The sequence below is a fragment of the Gavialis gangeticus genome, unplaced genomic scaffold (assembly GCF_001723915.1).
Source record: "Gavialis gangeticus isolate Ggan-Ray unplaced genomic scaffold, GavGan_comp1, whole genome shotgun sequence".
Taxonomy (NCBI): domain Eukaryota; kingdom Metazoa; phylum Chordata; order Crocodylia; family Gavialidae; genus Gavialis; species Gavialis gangeticus.
The window spans coordinates 67543646-67564810 of NW_017728994.1; the positions used below are offsets into that span (position 1 = coordinate 67543646).

Genomic DNA, 21165 nt, shown 5'->3' on the forward strand with positions numbered 1-21165 from the left:
CGAATGGTCATAAACTACTGCAAGACCATTTCAGGCTGGACATAAGGAAGAATTTCTTTACTGTCCGAGCTCCCAAGGTCTGGAATAGCCTGCCATCAGAGGTGGTTCAAGCACCTACACTGAACACCTTCAAGAACAAATTGGATGCTTATCTTGCTGGAATCCTATGACCCCAGCTGACTTCCTGCCCTTTGGGCAGGGGGCTGGACTTGATCTTCCGAGGTCCCTTCCAGCCCTAACGTCGATGAAAGTCTACGAAGCACCACCTTTTTTATTCTAAACCTAGTTTCCATTGTCTCCATCAATATAAATTTCCTATATTAAAAAAAGAGTGACGTTTGTGTTCATTATTTATACACCCTAGTTTTGTTCTTTAGCCATATCAAACCGAATGGCTGTCCTTCGAACATCAAAAATTCAGCTAAAACATATATACCTCAAGTGCTGCCACAGCCACACGGCAAGCTAATGGATTTCCTCCATAAGTAGAGCCATGTTCACCAGGCTTAATAGACAGCATAACTTCATCGTCACATAGTACTGCTGATACCTAAAAATAAAAATGTTTGGTTAAGCCTTATTTAGACCAAGCTGTCTTAGTACCTAGAAAACGGTGATTTTCATTCTTAATAGATTTTGTTACAAGCATACCTGCTACCAATTCTATAGAGTGAGAGTCTATTTGGCAGTCACATAACACAGTATTACCCTCTAATATTTTGTAAAAACACTTAACTGCACAGGTACGATATAATGTCTCAGCAGATTTGAAAGACATTTTTCAGAATTAGTATTACTTCAAGATTATAATATTCAGTGTTTCACTTAACAGCTCAGAAAGAGCTTCAGTCAGCTGAAATACTTCATTACTGGTTCTAACTTCTGGCCTATTAAGCAAGAATTTTATCATTTGACAGCCATTTAAGCCAATTTACATAGGCACTCTGAACAGCTGAAATAAGATGCAGTCTAATGGTAGTTGTTTCAAAGTTTATCTAGCAAGACAGCAATGAAGTAAAACATACCATGCCCAGAGTTGAGCCCATTTACTAGAATATAATTCAACCAGATAGGTGCCATAATGCAGTAGTCAGTGGGTGCATCTACACAAAATGTTTACTGCAGAGCTGCCCAATTAACTCTGAAGTAAATATCTCTGCATTTATACTTGCCCCATTTCACGTATCCATATAAAACTAATAAACTACAGGGCAGGCTAGTACTTCTAAATATAGAGATTTTTTGTGCACAAGAGTGCACGTGTAGACACCGCCCAAAAAGCTGGGGCACAATAGGTGCTTCAGTGCAGGGCCTAGCTGCCACCTAGCCCCGCACTGTAGCACCCTCATGCCCCAGCCAGGCCCTACGCAGCACATTGAGCCTGGTCAGATCAGCGCTGGGCTGCTGTCAGCTGGGGCAGCTCTGACCAGGCTCAATGTGCTGTGCATGAATCAGCTCCAGAGCAAATTGCTGCAAAGTTTTTTGCTCCCAAGCGCACATTCACAAGGTGCACCCAAGTGCAAAAAAAATCTGGAGCAATAAGTTCTGGAGTTTATTCATGCACATGAACTGCACATGTAGATGTGCCTGTTGTTAGGCTCACAACCCTTCAGATCACCAGTCATAAGAACTAAAAATAGCCCATCCTAGTTCTGCTAATTCCAAAATTGCTCCCTTAAGAAATAAGTCATTATGACTGGCTTGGAAGATGAAAACAAAGAGTCCTGCCCTTGATAAACTTAATACCAGGTCAATTATACACATACACTACTTATTTCAAAGTACACATAGATCATATATAAAAACAATATATATTTATTCCGTGGTTTTCAACTTTCTCTAGCAAGTTGGAATATCTTGACCTGAACATCCTATAGCTCCATAACCAGTTACTTCTCTCATCCATTCTCAAGAATTCCAAACACCAGGTCAATTCTATGTATTTTGAGAACAAAAATGTAAAGTTTAAGTGGTGTCAGCAATTAGTTTAAACTACAAAACACAGTTATTTTGTTTTGTTTTGTTTTTTTTTTAACTTACGGGATATAAGCCACCAGACAGAGCCTTTCCAAGAAGGATTAGATCAGGTCTCACATTTTCATGGTCAACAGCCAGCATTTTCCCAGTTCTAGCTAAACCAGTTTGTATTTCATCAGCAATAAAGAGAACCTTTAAAAAAAAAAAAATCAGTAACAAATGACTGTGGGTATGTCTACACAAGATGCCGTAATGTGCAATGAACTGTTCTACTGTGCATTATCATGTCATGGCAAAAACTGTACTCATGTGCAGTAGAATTAGTCTACTGCACATTGTCACCAAAAAAAAGTTTACCTTTGCCACTGTGCATTAGCACAGCTACTGAGCTTTTATCTAGTACCTCATATTAGATGTACTAAACTTAACGCACAGGAGCAAAGGTACATTAATGAACATGCAGGCATGTCCTGTTTCGCTCAATCAGATAATCCCATTCAGACATCAACAACAAACTCTCACACAGGCAATAAACAACATAGCATATATAGTGTCGAAAAGGCCTACCAGCTAATTTACCATTTTACTTCCCCAAACTCATGAAAATGCTTTTGTACCATGGAATACACTGCAATATGTGTTATTTGAAATGGTGACTGGTAGATTATAGCCTTTGAAGATTAAGGATTCTATCCAATATGAGGCATGTTCCATAATGTGGATAATTAGTTCTACCCAATGGGTTCAATATTATGAGTGAAATGGCCATTTTTGAAAACAAGATTTCATTCAATTTGCAGAAAAACAATCAGTGATACAACACACATCACACTGTCATTGCACACCTCAATGAACAAAGTCCACATCAAAGACTATGTGCCAGTGGCTGGTTGTCTCCTGAAGAAGGGCTCAGGACTGATATGATGATAATATCATCTCACCCCTGGAGAAGATGCTTGTCAAGGTTAGCATCACTGGTAGGAGAGCTCATATTGTAACTGCCCAGCTCTCTAACCTAGGGTAAAATTCCTTTTACCTCACATAAATTGTTTCTATCACTTCTAGTGCCTTGAAAAAGTTAAGAAAAAAACAATTAAATGACATGACTGGGAAACAAAAGAGAACTACTCTAGTCATTCTCGTGCCCACTGAAAGAAAGGAAATTATTTAATAACACACTAAGTCCTCTATGCATTAGTGCAACTAAGGGTGAGTGAGCATCAGCCCTGGGTGCAGATTTAGAGGCAGTACCAGAATGACAGCCCCAGGGACCCCATACCCCTGCAGCAGCTACAACAGCCCCTTTGAAAGGAGATCAGCACCTGCCCTCACTCACCCCACCCAGACCACAAAAATTCCAAATTATACCTCAGTCTATACGTCACATTTTGATTTAAATGCACCAACAGTCCTTACATTGTGTTTTGTGCACAGCTCTCGCACTCCTGTAAGGTAACCTTCATCAGGGACAACCACACCTGCTTCACCTTGAACTGGTTCAGCCATGAAAGCTGCTACATTGGGATCCTGAAGAGCACGCTATAAAAAAAAGACATATGGATTGAAAAGATGGAAGAAGGAGAGACACATAGACAAGCAATGCATACAACTTTTACTGAAATATTCTGAGACGAATCCCAATAACAGAATCTCCAGATAAATGCAAAATTCTACTTAAGATAAACATACTGGGAGACACTAAGGTCACATATTTTAACATTTATAACATGAAGGAGTAAAAGCCAAATTCTATCTCCAACCCATAAGCATACATCACCTGTACTTTGAAAGATTAGTGGACCTGCTTGCATATAAAATTAGAAGCCTCATAGCCTTCTAGGTTCTGAGTCTAGAAAAGCCATTTATCAAATCTGTTACGTTTTTTCCCAAATATGCATTTAAATTAGCATTTCCATACATGGGAAACCTTGAAACAGATGAGCAGTTGTTTAACACTACTCCCAGTTTCAGTCAAAGGGAGACAGAGAGGGTGGGAGAAAAAGACCCACCGAAAAGCAGCTTTTTCACCCGACAGTCAGTCTGTAGGTAAGTTACCACATCTCCGACACAAAAAGCCTTGGAGTTCAAGGAAACCAAGCAGGCTTGCAATTTTCTCAGTAAATCTTCCTCTGCAAGGTGAGAATTGCCAGTGTCAGGAGATGTTTGCTGACTGCTAAGAAAGTACTGCTACAGGATGCTGGCATCTTAGTCTCCCTGAAGGAGATAGTCAAAGCCTCTGTTAATAACAGAACCCTCCTGTTTATTTATTAGCCAGGACAGACATGGGTTGAGATTATAAGTCAAAACTCAAAACACCTCCAAAACATCATTCAAGTTGGCTGAAACCCAGTAAACAAATACAGAGCTTCTGCCATGAATGTTCCTAGCCTAATCCAAATCTGAATAAACTGTTTCACAGAGTAGCTAGAAAATACTGAGATACCTTTGTTTCTGTAAGAAGTGCTGTTTCAGTGAAGTTCTTAGGAGACAAACATCTCTATCACACACGCCATCACCCCTCTCCAAATCACTGGCACCATTCTTGGCAGTCTCAGCAGACAAACCACAGGCACAGAGAGTGAACTGACCTCGGACCCTTACAGGTGTTGCCTCCAGACCATGGAAACGCAGCACGGTGAAGCTTATACTCCCACTACCTCAGCTTTATTTGTATAATGGCCAAGTGGAAGCCTTCTATCTCTGCAGCTGTAAATCCAGAACCCTATTAGCATTAAAATTCACTGATTTATTTGTCCCTGTAACCACAAAATAAATCAGCCCATGACTGTGTCAGCTCTCAAACTGATAAAGATTTTTGCTCTGCTCTTAGTTTGATAGGGAACCCCTGAGAAAACTCAGAGAATTGTCAAAATGGCAACAGCACTTAAGTGAAACAATACCACAAAATTGGTCTTAACTTGAGGACACTGTACTACTGAAAATGCCCTTTAATTATTCCTAACCATCTGTCTACTGAAAAGCTCACCGGACTTGTGAGAAGAATTCCTGAGGGCAGCATCTTAGGCCTGAATGTTGATTTTGAATTTATACAAGTTTGAACTTTTCCAGGTTCCTCCTACAGTCTCAAATATCTGGTACTTTTCCTCACTGAAGCTCTGAACACTTTAGCATCATACAATGTACTGAGCTAGCTCAGTTTTCTTTCAGTGTGCTGAAGTTAAAACTTCAAAAACCAACCAAAAAGTACAATTTATTTTACAGCCACATTTATCCAAGGGTAAATAAACCAAATTCACTTTCTTTATGTCAATATTTACTACATCTGAAAGGAGACATGTAAAAGAGTTACTACAGAGGAAGAAACCGTGAAATACCTCAAGAGCTGGTAGGTCATTGTATGGTATTATTTCAAACCCTGGCATAAATGGTCCAAACCCTTCATAACTGGATGGGTCTGTAGAGCTAGAAATGGCAGACAGTGTTCGGCCCCAGAAGTTACCAGCTAAAAGAGGAATAATAGATTATAGCAGTTAGTCATCCTTTTCAACTGAGATGGGAAAAAAGTATAGTTAGCCAACTATTAGACCAGTTCTAGTTGTTTTTTTTGAAAGAGTTATATAACATCCAAGTCTCCACCAAATGCTATGATTTTCTGCTATGTTATGAATATCACGAAGTGGTAGAAAAATTATTATATTGGAGCTGCCAAATGCACAAAATTATGGTTTTTTGTAATCTTTGTCAATAATGCAAGACATTATTAGTACTTCCAGCAGACAGTATTTCAGACAGAACTTTTAGTGAATAGTACCCCTTTAACATGGCAATCAGGTAACACTGGGTCCAACACAGAGATTTTGAAAACAAGCTTTTACACAACTTAAAACCAATAAAGATATCCCCGTACATGTTAAAGTTCCAAGAGAACAAATTTTACTTTTTAAACAAACACTTCAGTATTGTGCTGCTTCACAGGAAGACCACAGTTAAACTTACCAGGAACTAACTGTAAACCAAAGTGAAACATTAATCTGTAGTGCCACAGCTCAAGCGAAGAGAAATGTAAGACAAGTTAATTAGCACAAAGAAAGTCAGTTGTAAGAAGGTATTTAGTAACACAGCTACAGAAATTCAAGACATGGGTCCAATCTCTCAGCAGCCTTACAACTGCTTCGTGCCAATTCACTGGTGCAAATAAGACATTCAAAAAAAAGGAGACTCTAGGAGTTGCCTAGACCCAAGTATGTCAACTCCATGCAAGCTCCCTTCCAACAGCCAAGTCAAGAGGTACCACACCACTAAACAGTAGTAACACTTAGTTGCTGAATGGCCACTAATTGGATTGCATATATTTTGCCTATTGCAACTCATTCTATCTAGGAATAAAGCTCTATACAATATAAAGCCACAATTGGTACAAAATGCAGTAGCATCTGGATACTTAACATTACAGGTTGCAACAATCATGTCACCCTAATGATACACTGCACCTACTGGCTCCTTACTGAGTACAGAATCTACCCCAAAATCTCTGACCTGATATTCCAAGTCTACTGTGTTGCTGGCCCTAGATACTCAAGAGATACAATGCCAACCTCCCATCAAGACAAGGGCTGTTATTTCTATTTAACATCTTTGACAGGTAACACACTATTGTGGTTACAGGGGATGGAAATATAAAACTGGATGCATCTATCTCATTTATCAAAATAAGCCCTTTGACACTGTCTCCCATGGCATTCTCATGAATGGGGATGTAAATATCATTTTAAAAATATTCTTTTAACTTCCTCTAATTATATTGGTTAAATGATTACCCGAAAACAAAACAGCTGGGACACAGCTGCTGCTGGAAGCCGCTACCCATGCCCTCTGACTGGGTGGATGGGGGAAGGAACCAAGCCTAATCGGATAACACAGCCCATGTGAAGCCCTGGTCTAGGAGGGGAGCACCTGCGAAGAAGCAACTCATTGTTTTACTGATGAGTCATTAGGCTGCTTGCTAGTTTCCTCTTAAGCCAAGGTTCAGCAACATTTTTGGGCAGAGTGCCAAAAACACCTGCAACCTCGACTTATAAGAAGTTTGTGTGCCAGGGGTGGACAGCAGGGGAGCTGCAAGGGGCCCAATCCTTGTTGTGACAGCTCAGCCCTGGCCCTTTCCCTGCCATCCACCCCAAAGTGTACATGCACCCACCACCAGCAATGAGAAGGGCCAGGGCTTTGTGGACCCCAGTGCAGCAATATGAGGCCTCCCTGCTGCCTGCCACAGCTGGCCTGGGCTCTGAGCAGGCCCCTGCTGCCCACAATAGAGTCCAGGCTGCTTGCAGCAGGAAGGCTGCAAGAAGCTGCACCAAAATCCACATAGCCCCAGCCTGGCTCATTGCCAGTGGCAGGTACACGGATGAGGTGGATAGCGGGGAAGGGGCGAGGGCTGCACTGCCACAAGGATTGAGCCCTTCACAGACCCAACGTCCACCCCCACTGCATGTGCCAAGCAACATGCATTCACATGCCACACTCTGGCACGCATGCCAGGAGATGCTTACCCCTGTCTTAGGCTACGGATATTAGCCCCCTTCCCTCCCACACCCCTCCTCTTTACCCCTCCCTTCCTCCTGCCTGACTTGCTGCCTTCTCATTCCTGCTGGGGCACTGCATGGCTTCCCATTCCCCCTTCCCTGCAAGACTGCACCCACCCTGAGCTAAAGAATAACCAGTAAGCTAACCACTTATCACTTCACTAATCAGTTAAACTATTAATCATTTAAACTTCTGTATCCTTGTCATTAAGATAAGGAATTACAGACGAGAGAAAAGTACCATAAGGTGGATCACTGTGCTCATCGATAGCTCAATGTCTAGTTGGGAGGAGGTATCAAGTGGGGTTCCCCAGGGGTCTATCCTGGATCTGGTATTGTTTAACACTTTCATTAATGATTTGGATGATGAAATTGAGTGCATGCTTAACAGATCTGCAGGTGATACCAAATTGGATAGAGTTGCAGACACCCTGAAAGATATGGCTAGGATCCAGAATGATCTAGATAAATTAAAGCTGTGTTTCTCAAGCTATGTTTTTCAGAACCTAAGGTTCTGCATTGTCATCAGGGGTTCTCCAAAGAGACTGGGGGTAACAGCAGAGCAGGCTGGCAACCAGTTTACCACTGCCAGGCTGGGTGGCCTGGATCTACATCAGATCATGTGGCCTGCAAGACAGAGGTAGTAATATGAAAGGGTTCCATGACTTCAAGAAGTTTTCAAACTTCTTAAAGTCATGGAACCCTTTGGAAACCACTGGACTACAGAAATGTTCTGCAATCAATCAAATGAAATTCAGCAAGGACAAGTGCAAAGCCCTACATGCAAGATGGAATAATTCCATGCACAAATACAGACTGAAGAATGAATGGCTAGCTTCAGCACCACAGTTAAGGACCTGGACCTTCTCTTCACCTGGTAGAGTAGACCATAAGATGAATGTGAGCCAACAGTGTACTCTTGTTATAAAAAAAAAATCCAACAGCATATTGGGTTGTTTTAACTGGAGTGCCACCTGGAAATCAACAGAAATGATTCTGCCTCTCTATTTAGCACTGGTGAATTCTCACCTGGAGTAGTGTGTCCAGTTTTGGGCCCCACACTTGAAGAAAGATGTGGACAAATTGAAGAGTCCACCAGAGACCAACAACAATGATTAGAAGACTGGGAAGCATGACATATGAGTAAGGGCTGAAAAAGCTATGTTTCTTTAGTCTAGAGAAGAGCAGACTGAGGAGGGATTTAATGTCTTCAAATACCTGAGGGCCAGTTATAGAGAAGATGGAGATAGACTCTTCTCTGTGGCCATGGCACTAGAAGCAATGGCCCTCAAGATGCCGCAGAGGAAATTTAAGCTTGAGATTAGAAAGAACTTTCTGACTATGAGGGTGGCCAAGAATTAGGATAGAAGTTGTAGAATCTCCATCCCCGGAAATTTTCAAGAGCAAGTTAGAGAGACACCTGGATTAAGTGGTCTAGTCAGAGATGATCCTGACTTGAGCAGGGGGCTGGGCTAGATGACCTCATGAGGTTCCTTCCAGCCCTATTTTCCTATGTTCCTATAAGATAGGATTTGTTAAACTGCCTTCTCTAAGTAGTAAGTTAAAAATGTAAGAGGGGTTGAGGGGAGTACAAATAAACTGTTTTAAGATTTCAAACACTTCCGGCATTTTAAAATATCACTGGCCCTATAGACAGTTATGCAATATTCAACTCTGACCTTTAAAGAGCATTTACAAACATAATTGAATTCAGTGAGGTTGCAAAAGCAGAACTAATGGTGGGTTAGGGTTTAACCGCTATCTGCACCGAGTGCCAAAGCAGCCCTCACAGCTGCTTCAGTTAAAAATCAACTTGTCATTGACTAGAGATATAAAAGCTCTTCAAAACAAAAATAGAAGTCACTGAATGACACTAGTATTGAGACATATTAGAGTATTTTTCAGTGTTTCAAAATATTCAAGTAAAGCATTCTTTGCTAGTAAGAGAATGCCAACATAGTAATCTGAGCTAGGTAGAAGTGGTTATTTTTTTAGCAAGACACAAGTTCTTTTCAATCACAAGCCAGAAATTATGCAACTGATTGACTAGATGCAACAAAGAACACTAGGAAATGTCAGCTCCTAGTACTGAACTCTGCTAGACTGCTTGTTATACTCACTACCTAATTAAGATTGTGACATAGCTCTGCTTGGATTAAGATACCATAATTTATGCCAAATCTATAAATAAGAATCACAGACAAAGTTACTCAGAAGAAAAAATTCAGTCTGAAAGCTGCAGAGCGAAGGGGGGTGATTTCAAATGCTGAATGTCCTAGGGAACCAAACAAAGATCCGGGATTGGCTGCCTGATTAGATCCTTCTCATCAGCTGGTCTGCTGAGCTGCCTAAGGCATGCCTGAAAGCAAAACAGATTTTGCACTTAACACAATAATGGGAACAACAGGGAAAGTGATGTAACCTCACAGAAAACTGACAAGTCTAATGGGAACTGTTACTGGCTATTAGGTTCTCATTTACAAAGGAAGTTTTAAATGTGCAGAGGCACAAAAACTTGACTTTGTGGTTTAGAAACACACTGGATATACAATTTATATTACATAGGAGGTTAATAGAAGATCCAAGTTCCAAGCTTCCAAAATCAAAGTTCATCATTCTGTTTTCCCTGCAGGAGTTGCAATGGCCACATGCATCTAACAACAAAAAAGGGAACTATACTCATTACACTGTTGTCAGATTTGGTATAAATATTTCCAGGGAAGCAGCAAGCGGAAGTATACATTTAAGACAAAGAAGAATTCATTTTAATTTTCAGGGTTTTTTTATATTAAAAGCATTCCTGTTAAGACAAGATACATTTTCTACATGACATAGAATCTCCACTAAAACTAAACTTTACAACAGTGGTTCTCAACCTGATCAGACTTGAAGCACCCCTCCATAACTTTTCTGATTTTGATAGCCCTTCAGTTGAGAACCACTTTTCTAAAGCTAATTAGCTGTGTGCCCTGGGCACAGAGAGAGGTGAGGAGGGGGTTGTGTTGACAGCAGGAGAGTGGGGAGCCAAACATACTCTTACCTGGGCACACCCAAGGGCTCCCAGCAGGGACCCAGGACAGAGTTCCTTCAACAGCCTTACTCATCCTCCCTTCTGTTAACCCTCTCAAACATGCCAGGATCTGCTTGTAGAACCTGGCTGTAAAAGCTTAATTTGACTGTGGCTGTGAAAGAGTTAACAGAAGCTATTGTTGCACAGCAGGGAGAGAAGGACCCAGGCTGTGAGGCGAACCCTGACTCTGGTCAGCCCCTCCCCACATCCCCCCACCCCCATCTCCCCAGTTCATCTGCCCCACCAGAATAAACAGCATCTCAGCAAACCTGTACTGAGAACAACCCCCTGCTATCAGTCCTGGACCCCTGCCTACAGAGGGATAGCAAGCTCTTTGGGGGTGGGAGGTGAAATTGTGCTGGCTACTGGAGGTGGGTGGGGGGAGAGAGAGAAAGGGAGAGGGAGAGGGTGGTGCACAGCAGTACAGCTTGGCTGCTGCCCTGAAGAACAGGCAGCAGTGCAGGCTACCAGGGGGTTGCTGTAAGTCCCCTGTTGGCTGCCCCCCACCAGTCCCTTGAGGCAGGGCTGTGCCTCCCTTGGTAAAACTTTCATGGCAGGGGTATCATTCCACCCTTTCTGCTCCCAATACACTGCTGGGCATGGGGTTGCACCTGCCCACTCCTATAGTGGGCAGCAGCACATGGCTGCCTCTGCCTTCACAAAGACTCCTGGGGGCCTCTAAATCAGCACCCACGGCTGGTGCCCTGCTCGCTCCCCCGACCCTGCTCCACCCACCTAGTTACACTACTGTCCCCCCACCCCATAGTCAGCGCCGAGGGCTCATGCCCCAATCACCCAGCTACGGCTGGGCAAAACTGTCTGCTCTGCCTCACGAGGGACAGTGGCAGGAGAACCCAGCGAGGGCTGCAGCTGCTTTCCAGTCCTCTTGGCATGCCCCTCTTGGGACAAAGACATGCTGGATAGTTCCACCTGGATGCAGTGGATGTGCCAGCTTTCTGGCACCCCTGAACAGGTCTCATGGCACCCCCAGCTGAGAACCACTGCTTTAAACCTCATTCAAAAGAAGTGAAATCAATTCTTAAACTCATATTTCACTTCAGTGTACTAAGCATTTCATCCATAATACTCATCCTAGACTATATGGAAGATCTGAACTTTTATACATGAGAGAAAATTGCAGAAAGAAATATTCTGAGAAGACTAAAAATATTGAATTCAAAGTCCTGCAAAAGAGAATTGTTTTAGGTGTGCATGCTGCTACCTCACACTACTCTGAACTCACAGCATAATGACTCAACAAACGAGAAGTCATATTTAATGTCTGGTTTTAAAGGAAAGCTGCAAGTTTAAAAAAAAAGAATGTGTAGTTACAACATGTCATCATTTTTTACAAGAAAACAAAAGAGTGTTAGCTTATGGGTAGAGTTCTATTATAATAGCAAATAGTTTCTCTCCCCTGCCAAAATACAAGCTCTTATGACTTTACCTCAACATACCTGCAAAAAGAATCTTTGCTTTGTATTTTGGAATTCCCTTAACAGTATATGCCCACTTACGAGCCAGTTTACAGGCAGTTTCTCCTGCTTCCACTCCTGAAACACAAAACCAACATAGTTAACATGCTTGTTTGTGCAATCTGGACTTTTGTGCAAAACCAAAGGTTGTAAGAACAATAATTCCCATACACACAGGTGGGAAAACAAAGAGAGTGCTTCTACCTGTGTTCATTGGAAGAACTTTATTGTAGTTGAACATTTTTGTGACGTACTCTTCATATTCACCAAGCACATCATTGTAGAATGCTCTGGAGGTAAGGGTCAGTTTCTCAGCTTGAGATTTCAGAGCATCCACAATCTTTGGATGACAGTGACCTTGATTGACAGCACTGTAAGCGCTCAAGAAGTCAAAATATTTTCTGCCTTCAACATCCCACATGTAAATGCCTATAAAAATATAATATATGAGCACATGAAAAAAGAAAAACACTGAACTATTCACTAAAGCAGTGAGTCTGAACCTTTTAGACTCAAGGCACCCTTCATTAGATGCAAGGCACCCTTCAGAAAATGCCAGCTCTTACTTTTCACTCCGTTTTGGACTACAGAAAAATAACAGAACAATTCTTCTGTTGCAAAGAACTCAGAAAGACCACAACATGTCAGAACGGTTTTAACACTATGGATTCTCTGGAACATGCATGCATTGGCGACGTGTAAGGGGTGCATGCGGGTGCACATGCACCCCCTGAGATTGACTCTGCACCCCCTGCAAGCGCCAGCTGCAAAACTGTAAGTGCCAGCGGAAGCGCACTTCCAGTTTCGCCGATCGGCTGCTGGGGAATCCCCCTTCACTAGTCGGCAAGCTGGTGCCCCCCCAGACTCGGGAGGCACCAGTCACCTATGCATGCATGAATGGTGTGTCTACCACACAGGCACCTTGATTAAAGTCTTTTAAGTGACAGACCACAGCCTGGATAGGAAACTAATGCAGCATAATCAGTAAGCAACACTCAACAGTAGCAATGCTTCACATATGGGGCTGTTGCTACAGTAAATAATTTAGGATCATGTGAATTCTCATTGTTGCTTGTATCCCATGTTCCTGGTGTTGAGTCCTGGGAAGGTGACTCTTGTAAGGAGTTAAGGATAATGGAAGTCTTAATACTGGGATCCTGAAATTTTTCTCAAAGTACTGGAGATAACTGAATTCCTTCAATCTCTACAAACAGTTTCTGCTTCCCCACATAGTACTGAGTAATCTGCCCTTGCTGACACAGAACCACTAAAAACTTTTTTGGATTAATGAGAACTGTAAAGAGCAGTTGAGTGATTCTGACATAAGGACCAAGTTACACTTGATCAACCAAGGGTATGTGCAAGAGATCACTGATATACTTTTGGTCTTAAATTACAAATCATGTGACAAGGCTCATTCTATTTCTGTAAACTGTTGAAGTACAGCCATTTATTCACTTGGGGCCAGATTCCACTCCACCTGTTAGGTATCTAAGTGGATGTATGGGACTAGGTGAAAACAGGTGGAATAGTAACAAGTGCCTGAAAATCCATCACTGCATTCACTTTTGGAACTTTAACCTTAAGGATGTCATTTTAACCTTAAGAATGAGTTACACAAAGCAATAAGGAGCAGAAGGATCCATCTTTTGCATTAACCATTTTTTCAAGGATTCAATCAGCGTGAAATAGAATCGACTTGGGCACCTAAGGTCACTTAAATGCTATGTAAGTGGAACAGAATCCGATCCTGGGCTTTTAGAGATCTTTAACACTCAAAATTCCTGAAGACTTTGTTAGGTGAGCGTGCACGAGCAGGGGTGTGCATTTGCCACAGCAAAAGTTGCAATAGCACTAATCTGTGCCACAGCTTTTTGCCACTGTGTACGCCCCTGCACATGGGTTTTGATGCAAGGCAATATGGCCGTTTCCCTGCTCCTCTCAGCTCCCAGTGTGCTGGAGGAGCCAGGGAACAACTAGAGCGGGGGAGACAGTCTGGCCAGAAGCCAGTGCATTTCCCTGGAAGGCCCAGCCTCTGTGTCTGCTGGAGCACCACTTTTTTTTTTTTTACAGCAGTTTTTTTCTTTTATACTAGAAGTTCCCAGTATCAAATCTGCAGCACAGCAAACAACTTCACATGTACCATGAGAGGTTTGTGGCACTTCAGCTTTGAGATACTGCAAACCACATGTACACACTCATCTGGACATGTGCACCCTCAATATTTAGATACACTGATCAAATTATTATTTTTTTTTAATTACCAGAAGCCTTTAAATGAACAGTCACGCATTTCAGCCTTCGATTAACAGCTAGCTTTCACTATCTCAGACATTATCAAGTTCTATCTGATTGCCTTCAGTAAGTTTGTATATTTCTGAAAACAGTGTAAAAACAATTTGAAAAAGAACAATACCTTTTCCTTTTTCTAGAGCAACAGGTAGAGGATGATAGTTGTGTGCACCATATTTAGCCTCACGTTCAAATATATACTCAGAAGATGGAGGTCCTTGGATAGTTTTTTTGGTTGCGATAGATGCAGTTGAACTCACTGAAGCATGAAAACCACGATGTAGGAGAGACAAGGTTTGTGAGTGGGCCAGTTTGGAAAACATTATTGGCTTCAGGTGCGTGGTTACGTATCTGACAAAAGAATATTAAACAGTTAGTACCAGCACTCCCCTTCAAAAGAAATGTCTGCAGGGATTAAAGTGCTTTTCTACCAGATTACTAGGTCTATATCTCATTTATAATCCAACTAAGCTTATATTAGGTACAAAAGAATGCAGTCCTATCATCAAATATCACAGTAATCAGGCTTCCTGATTAATATACAATAGTCAGTAGTCTATAAAAAATATAAAATGATTGATCCCTTGTCTGCACATAGATGTTGTTAAAATTCTACAATGCCATCATTCTTTTATTGTATATCCTAAAAGTTAGTAACTTAGAATTAGCAAGATAAAGAAAATGATAGAAATTTAAGTGTAGCAATAAAAATGCCAAGTATAATTAAATAATAAAATTGTGTACATCTATATTGTCCTTCATCTGGTGAGTCAAATTCATATCAGTGAAATCCTAATGCAAGATCAGAGACTAAATTATTTAAACACAATCAAGAATATGCCCTCTTGCAACTCAAATAAAGTTTAGGTAATAGTACAGCCAAATTTGATAGAATTCAAGTCATTCTAAGTAAGTGTAAATCATCTTAAGGAAATGAATTTCTGGGCTTGGTATTAATTGCTTTGTACCTCACTGACATGAAATTCATTTGGCTGTATATGAGATACACTGATAAAGCAATTTGCTTCAGATAAGCAACCTCAATAGAACCATTATCTTAATTTAAAAGCATAAAGGTGAGAAGCAAACACATAAAAGGACATTATTGTTATTTTTTATATGGGGATTTACATAAATAATTATGGGTCAGATGCAAGTGGATATGAATGTGTTACTCTTTTATTACTGCAAGCTGCCAATAAACTCTTGGCTTCAAACTCTTTAATACAGAATCCCATCTAAACTCCAGACTAATATGGGATTCACTCAGAGGCCAAAAACACATCTCTGTGGAGAGGCAGAACCATTTCCAAGAAACCTGTGCTGGAAATCTGAAGAAGAGATCAGCTTGTGATGGCAAAAATGTAATGGCAAAGCAAGGCCACTTTCCTCAAGTGTATAAGAAAAAGATTCTGACAAAAAAGAATCTATTATAAAGTGTAAATGTTTCTGTACTCCCACAGTACCATTAAAGATACTGTTAATATTTATTTCTACTGAATCTTTTCTTAAATAAAAGACATGTGAAAAGTTCAGTGCCAAATACTGAATATTTTTATGCCAGCTAAGAAGGAACTTTCTACAGTTCAATAAGTTTCAGACCAAAGATAACCTCAGGTGAGAGTTTACTCCTATAACTAGTCCTATAGACATTTCCATTACCCTTCCCATGTGGCCCACCCTTTCAGAATGGACAAGTTCAGAGAACAGACTCATTCTACAATTTAAACAGGAGGTGGCACAGAACTGATTTTCTATGCAAGTTCTGCAAGCACCTGACACGTACTACTGTATACCCAAACATCCCTAGATTTATTTTGTGCAAGTTTCCCCACCCAAGGAAGAGAATGTTTCAGAAGAAACAGGAAAGATTTAGACAGGCCATTAGTTCTGGGATGCAACTGATAGCTGAAAGAACAGGAAACTGTGACCACTGAAAGTTGGGAGACAGTGCAGTAGCTTAGGACGTTTACCAAAGATCTCTAAGGGAGCCTCTGTAAGATCTAGTAAATCATTTTAGATACCTATTTTACAACTTTAACACTTTCTAGATTTCTAAAGCATTTATCTCATGCAGAAGACAATGAGCACTTCAGTCACTCTACTACAATACCGATGAGGTTGTGGCAGTACACCTTTGGTGCCTGCCACTTTAAGGACTGGAGCAGGCAGCTGCTGGCAAGGGAGGCAGCAACATCAGCCAACTGAACTCCTGCTCAGGGACCTGGAGGTAAAGGTAGATGGAGGTTCTTGTTGTCCTGGGTAAGACATGATACTGAGCCCTGCCGGGGAAGGGTGGCCTGGTAGGGCTCCTAGTGGTGTAGAAGCCCCCAGGAAATGCCAGGCCAGTTACCTCCCCAGCGAAATACAGGAAGGGGTGCCTTATAACTCCAGCCCCACATCCCTGGTTGTGCTCCAGTAGAGCAGGGGGAGCCCAGGCTCATTAGGAGCCCTGAGACAGAGTCCAGGCCAGAAGATGGACCTGGAGCCACACCCAGGCAGCAGGGTAAAGCCTGAGGGAGCGAGTAGGGACCCTGAGAGAGGGGAGATGGAGAGAGAGGCCCTGTGAGCGGGCAACAGATAGAGAGGCCCTGAGAGAGGGGCATGATGAATAGGGAAGAGGCCCAGTGGGGGCATGGAGCGAAGTAGGCTAACAGTTGTAGAGTGGCTCAGCAAACGTTTAGGTGACAGCAGCAGGAGATGCTCAACAGACTGCAAAGGAGCTGACCAAGGCATGGAGAGACAAGCCTGAAGCTGGGTGAGGCCGAGTGGTATGAATGTGACCCAGGAGAGAGGACAGCATGAAAGAGGCCAGGTAAGAGCCAGCAGAGTGAATGGGACCCCAGTGAGAGATGGATGGCATGACAGTGGCCCTCCGGGGTATTATGGAAGAGCAACTGTGTGTCCAGTTTGCTCCGGACCTAGGCCGGAGCGGTAACACCCAGTGGAACATCTGCGAGGCATGGGGCACGTACAGGGTTGGTCAGAGCATGAATCTGTGGCCCTAGCCATTGGGACGTACAAAAGGTAGTCTCCCACTCAACTAACAGCTGAACTCTATTTTCATCAAGGCATGGCAGGCTAGTGGAGTGGACAGATTGCCCAGAGACAGGGGAAGACTGGAGGCAGAAACCTGGCCAAGCAGGTAACCTTATTACAGAGGTGAAGTGATTTCTAGTATTTGAGTCACACTTTTTGATAGAGTAAAAGAATGTGCCACTCATTTTAATCCCTGAGTTTGCAATTAGAGCAATTATGTATAGATTAAAGTTAAGGAAACCTTTATAAAATAGGGTTAGTAAAAAAATACTAAACTTTGTTTGGAAGTTTGTTTTTTTTACCCCATTTGGTAAAAGGTTTAATATCTAAATAAAATCAACTGTTCTTAAGGAAATCACTTAAGGTTAAAAAAAAAATTCCACTCTGGTAATACCAATCATAAACTGCACTAGTCTGCAGGAAGCACTACAGAATAACTCTGAAATGTGAACTTCCTGTTCATTTCAATTGGGGCTAACTTGGATGCCAAGTGGTGATACTTTCAAACGTCAAAATTGTTAATTGTTTCACAGCTGAAAGCATTAAGGAGGCCATATCATATTATAAAGTCAAGCCAAGATTTCTCCAGGAATGGGGTATGTGCCACTGACCAGCACAAAAGACAATGCAGGGCTCTTACGAAGTTGCCAAAAAGAATGTACCTACTGGGCAGTAGGGAGAAAATACAATGGGTTACCCCCATCATAGAAGATGTACGTATTCCAGTGGGTAGGTCTTTAGCACTGCGTGGCAAGATCATAGGATAAGGAAAGGGTAGGGCATAACTGGTTTCATTGTCCTGTGTGGAAGCATAGCTTCACAAAGTCTCTGCAGTACTGGTGGAAAGAAAAAGAGCCTTAAGAAGCAGCTATGAAACACAGCACTGGAACAGCCTGACTGCAGTCTCCGGAGACAGCTCTTCAGCAATTAATAATATCCTACTCCCAAGGACACATTTAAAAACATAAATATTAAGTCACACAGGGTGCGCCTACACACACACAGTGGCATCCCAGCACAATTGCCTACTGACACTTACTGTGCAGTAGCAACCAGCTACCGTGCAGTAAGCATCTCATGTAGACATGCCCACGGAAACTAATGGCTGAGCTGTCTGCAGTCAGTAAATTTTGTTATCCTCCACAGGCAGGTGTATTTTTCAAACCCATTGTAATATCTCCTGAACGCTTTCCCCATTACCACTGAACTGTCTATCAAAGGCAGCTATGAAGTTTATTAAAATCTAACGTTTTTTAAATTTTTTAATTTCTTTCCCATTTATCTTAAGTAATATTTTGTCAAGGCATATCCTTCTTTCCATACCTAAATAAATATTCGACTACAATACGCATGTTGGTAATAAGGCTGTCCTAAAACATTGATGTATTTCAACAATGTCAGAATCCTGGACAGAAAAACTCTTTAGACATGATGAATCAAAAAGTATTCACTCAGAAGCCCCGGGCCTACATTACAGCACTGGTCTTTGCTGCAGGTATCAAAACCAGAAGCAAACAATTGCATCACTGCCCTTAATTTTCAGAAGGTAAAAGCTGCCAAACAGAACCCCCAGATCAAGAGGGATCCCCTGAGGAACTGCAAACAAGATACCTACATAGCACAAGTGATTCTGCTGCACACAAGGAGAATATAGTAGATCCAGACTTATTTAGGCCAATAGGGTGTTTCCAGTATTGCAAAACACCACATTTAGAAATTCTTTAAAAAGCATGTAGTCCACAAAGAAAAGTCTAAATAGCACAGACACCTAATCCTATTATCAAATGTTGTACCTCTCGCTTACTCTGCGGTAAGCTGGAGTTAAGCTCTGAAGCAGGCCCCTAATTTCTGTTCCAGTCTCAAGCAGCAATCCTGAAATTCTCCAACTACTTAAAGTAAATTAGTTCTTGCTTTTTAATGAACATGAAAAAGCCAAATCACAAGCTCACTATCATCTGTGTTACTTATATTGCTACTGAATTCAGTTTTATACTGTCTCCAAATTTCCATCATTTAACATAACAATTGCTCTTATAACATAGCTGTGCTGCAGCCATTGTCAAGGAGATTTTGGCAAAAGGGTAGTTTCTGTATTTAGCAATGGGAGAGATGGTGTAAGGAAATGACTGAGCCTCCTCCTAAGCAGATGGAAAAGTGATGTGTCTGGAGGACAACTTGTGCCCTGCCAGCTTCCTCACAACCTGCCACGCCATCCAACAAAACACTTAGCTGACGTGCATTCATCCATACATAGGCAGACAAGGTTCTTTGGGTAAATCCAATATCTTTTATTAGAGCAACTCAAGTAGTTGGAAAATAGTTTCCAAATATTTGAGTTGATCTAATAAAAGATTTACCCAAAGAACCTTGTCTGCCTATGTCCTTAGACCAACACAGCCACAACCTACACCCCTTCATCCATACATGTCATAGCTGACACTCCAACAAGCTATGGAGTGAAAAAGCAGAACACAATGAGACATTCCCCACTTCTGGCTTCCTCAAAAGCGTTTTTCTTTGGGGCATCAATCGTGAAGGGTTTTCTGTACTGCACTGTAGCAAAACTACAAAAGTTAAACAAGATAAAGATATCAAATAATAACAGCGGAGGCACGTGGGAACAGTTCACACTTCAGAGCTGTTCTCTCAGGCCCGGCTGCAGACTCAAAGCCATCAGTTTACATTCAATTTCATGTATGAAAGGGTTTTCATAAAGGCTAAAAAAACCCCAGCTTCTGCTACACTGTCTTAAAGCAAGAGGCAATTTCTGCAGCAAATTCCACAGCCGTGAAATCACTGCGCCGCACCTCTAGGCAAAGCCAGCGTGCAATTGGCCATGTTCGCTTGAGAAGAAAAAGAAAAAAAAACAAGCCATGCAAGTCTGCCTTACTCTTGAAGAAATCGTTTCCTCCTCCTCCAAAAAAAAAAAAAGGAGGGGATATTGAATTTCCTACGTCTTGGGATCTTACCAACTCGTGGCAGGACCGGTAAATGTTACCATTGTACGTTAGTCATTTTCACAAAAGAAAGGTTCCTTCGAAGATGTTTTACAGGCAATTGAGATTCGAGGACGGAGGAAAAACACCGTGACGGAAAGCCAGCTCAATTGCATCAGTCAAAAACCTTGTATCTGGTTTCAGTGCTCGGATGCTATTGGCCCGCGCTACCCCGGCCCCTTCGCACACCTCCGCGCCACAACAGCTGGCGTCCTCCCGCAGGCCCGGGCAGCCTTGGAAATCCTCCAGGCTCCAGCCTCTGACTCGGGCTGCTTTCTCGAGGGCGGCAGAGCGTGTCCTGCGCGGGGACTGGGGAGGCGAGGTTGAAAGGCCGGGGGTGGGGGGAGGCACGGACTAGAAGCTCTGCGGGGCCCCCTTCGCCAAGCAGCGGGGAATAAAGGGGGACGACGGGGGGTACCGCCCAATTCTTCCGCCCCGCCCGGGAACCCCGGCCCGGCCCAGCCCGCCGTTACCTGCCGGCGCTGCTGGTCCGCGCGAGAAAGAGGTGGCAGCGCCTCCGCTGGCAACTGTCACTGGCCCGCGCCGCCACGTCACCGCGCCGCTGCGGGAGGCCGCGCCCATTGGCTCCCTCCTGCACCGCTCCGCCAATCGCGGCGCGGCCCAGAGGCCCTCCCACCGGCAGCAGCCGCGCATTGGTCGGTGGCGTTCACGCCTCCGCCAATCTTGCCGCGCTACTGAAGCATGACAACTTCGAACCTCTGTTCATTGGCCGGCTGCGGGATGCCGCTGTCCAATAAGCGCGCGCTCTCTCGCAG

The 21165-nt window shown here is 42.7% G+C and overlaps 1 protein-coding gene across 1 annotated transcript in view; it reads right to left on the reverse strand.

The window, feature by feature from the left end:
* The window catches only part of OAT (ornithine aminotransferase), a 24762-nt gene extending 3803 nt beyond the window's left edge, over positions 1–20959 (reverse strand). The window contains exons 1-8 of the mRNA XM_019502964.1: positions 20863–20959; positions 14479–14705; positions 12267–12491; positions 12045–12140; positions 5313–5440; positions 3394–3516; positions 2041–2169; positions 437–550 (exon numbers count right to left, since the gene is read on the reverse strand). Of these exons, the coding sequence (XP_019358509.1) occupies positions 437–550; positions 2041–2169; positions 3394–3516; positions 5313–5440; positions 12045–12140; positions 12267–12491; positions 14479–14677 (1014 nt within the window). The 5' untranslated portion in view covers positions 14678–14705; positions 20863–20959. The remainder of the gene's footprint in view (positions 1–436; positions 551–2040; positions 2170–3393; positions 3517–5312; positions 5441–12044; positions 12141–12266; positions 12492–14478; positions 14706–20862) is intronic.
* Between the last annotated feature and the right edge of the window lie 206 nt (positions 20960–21165).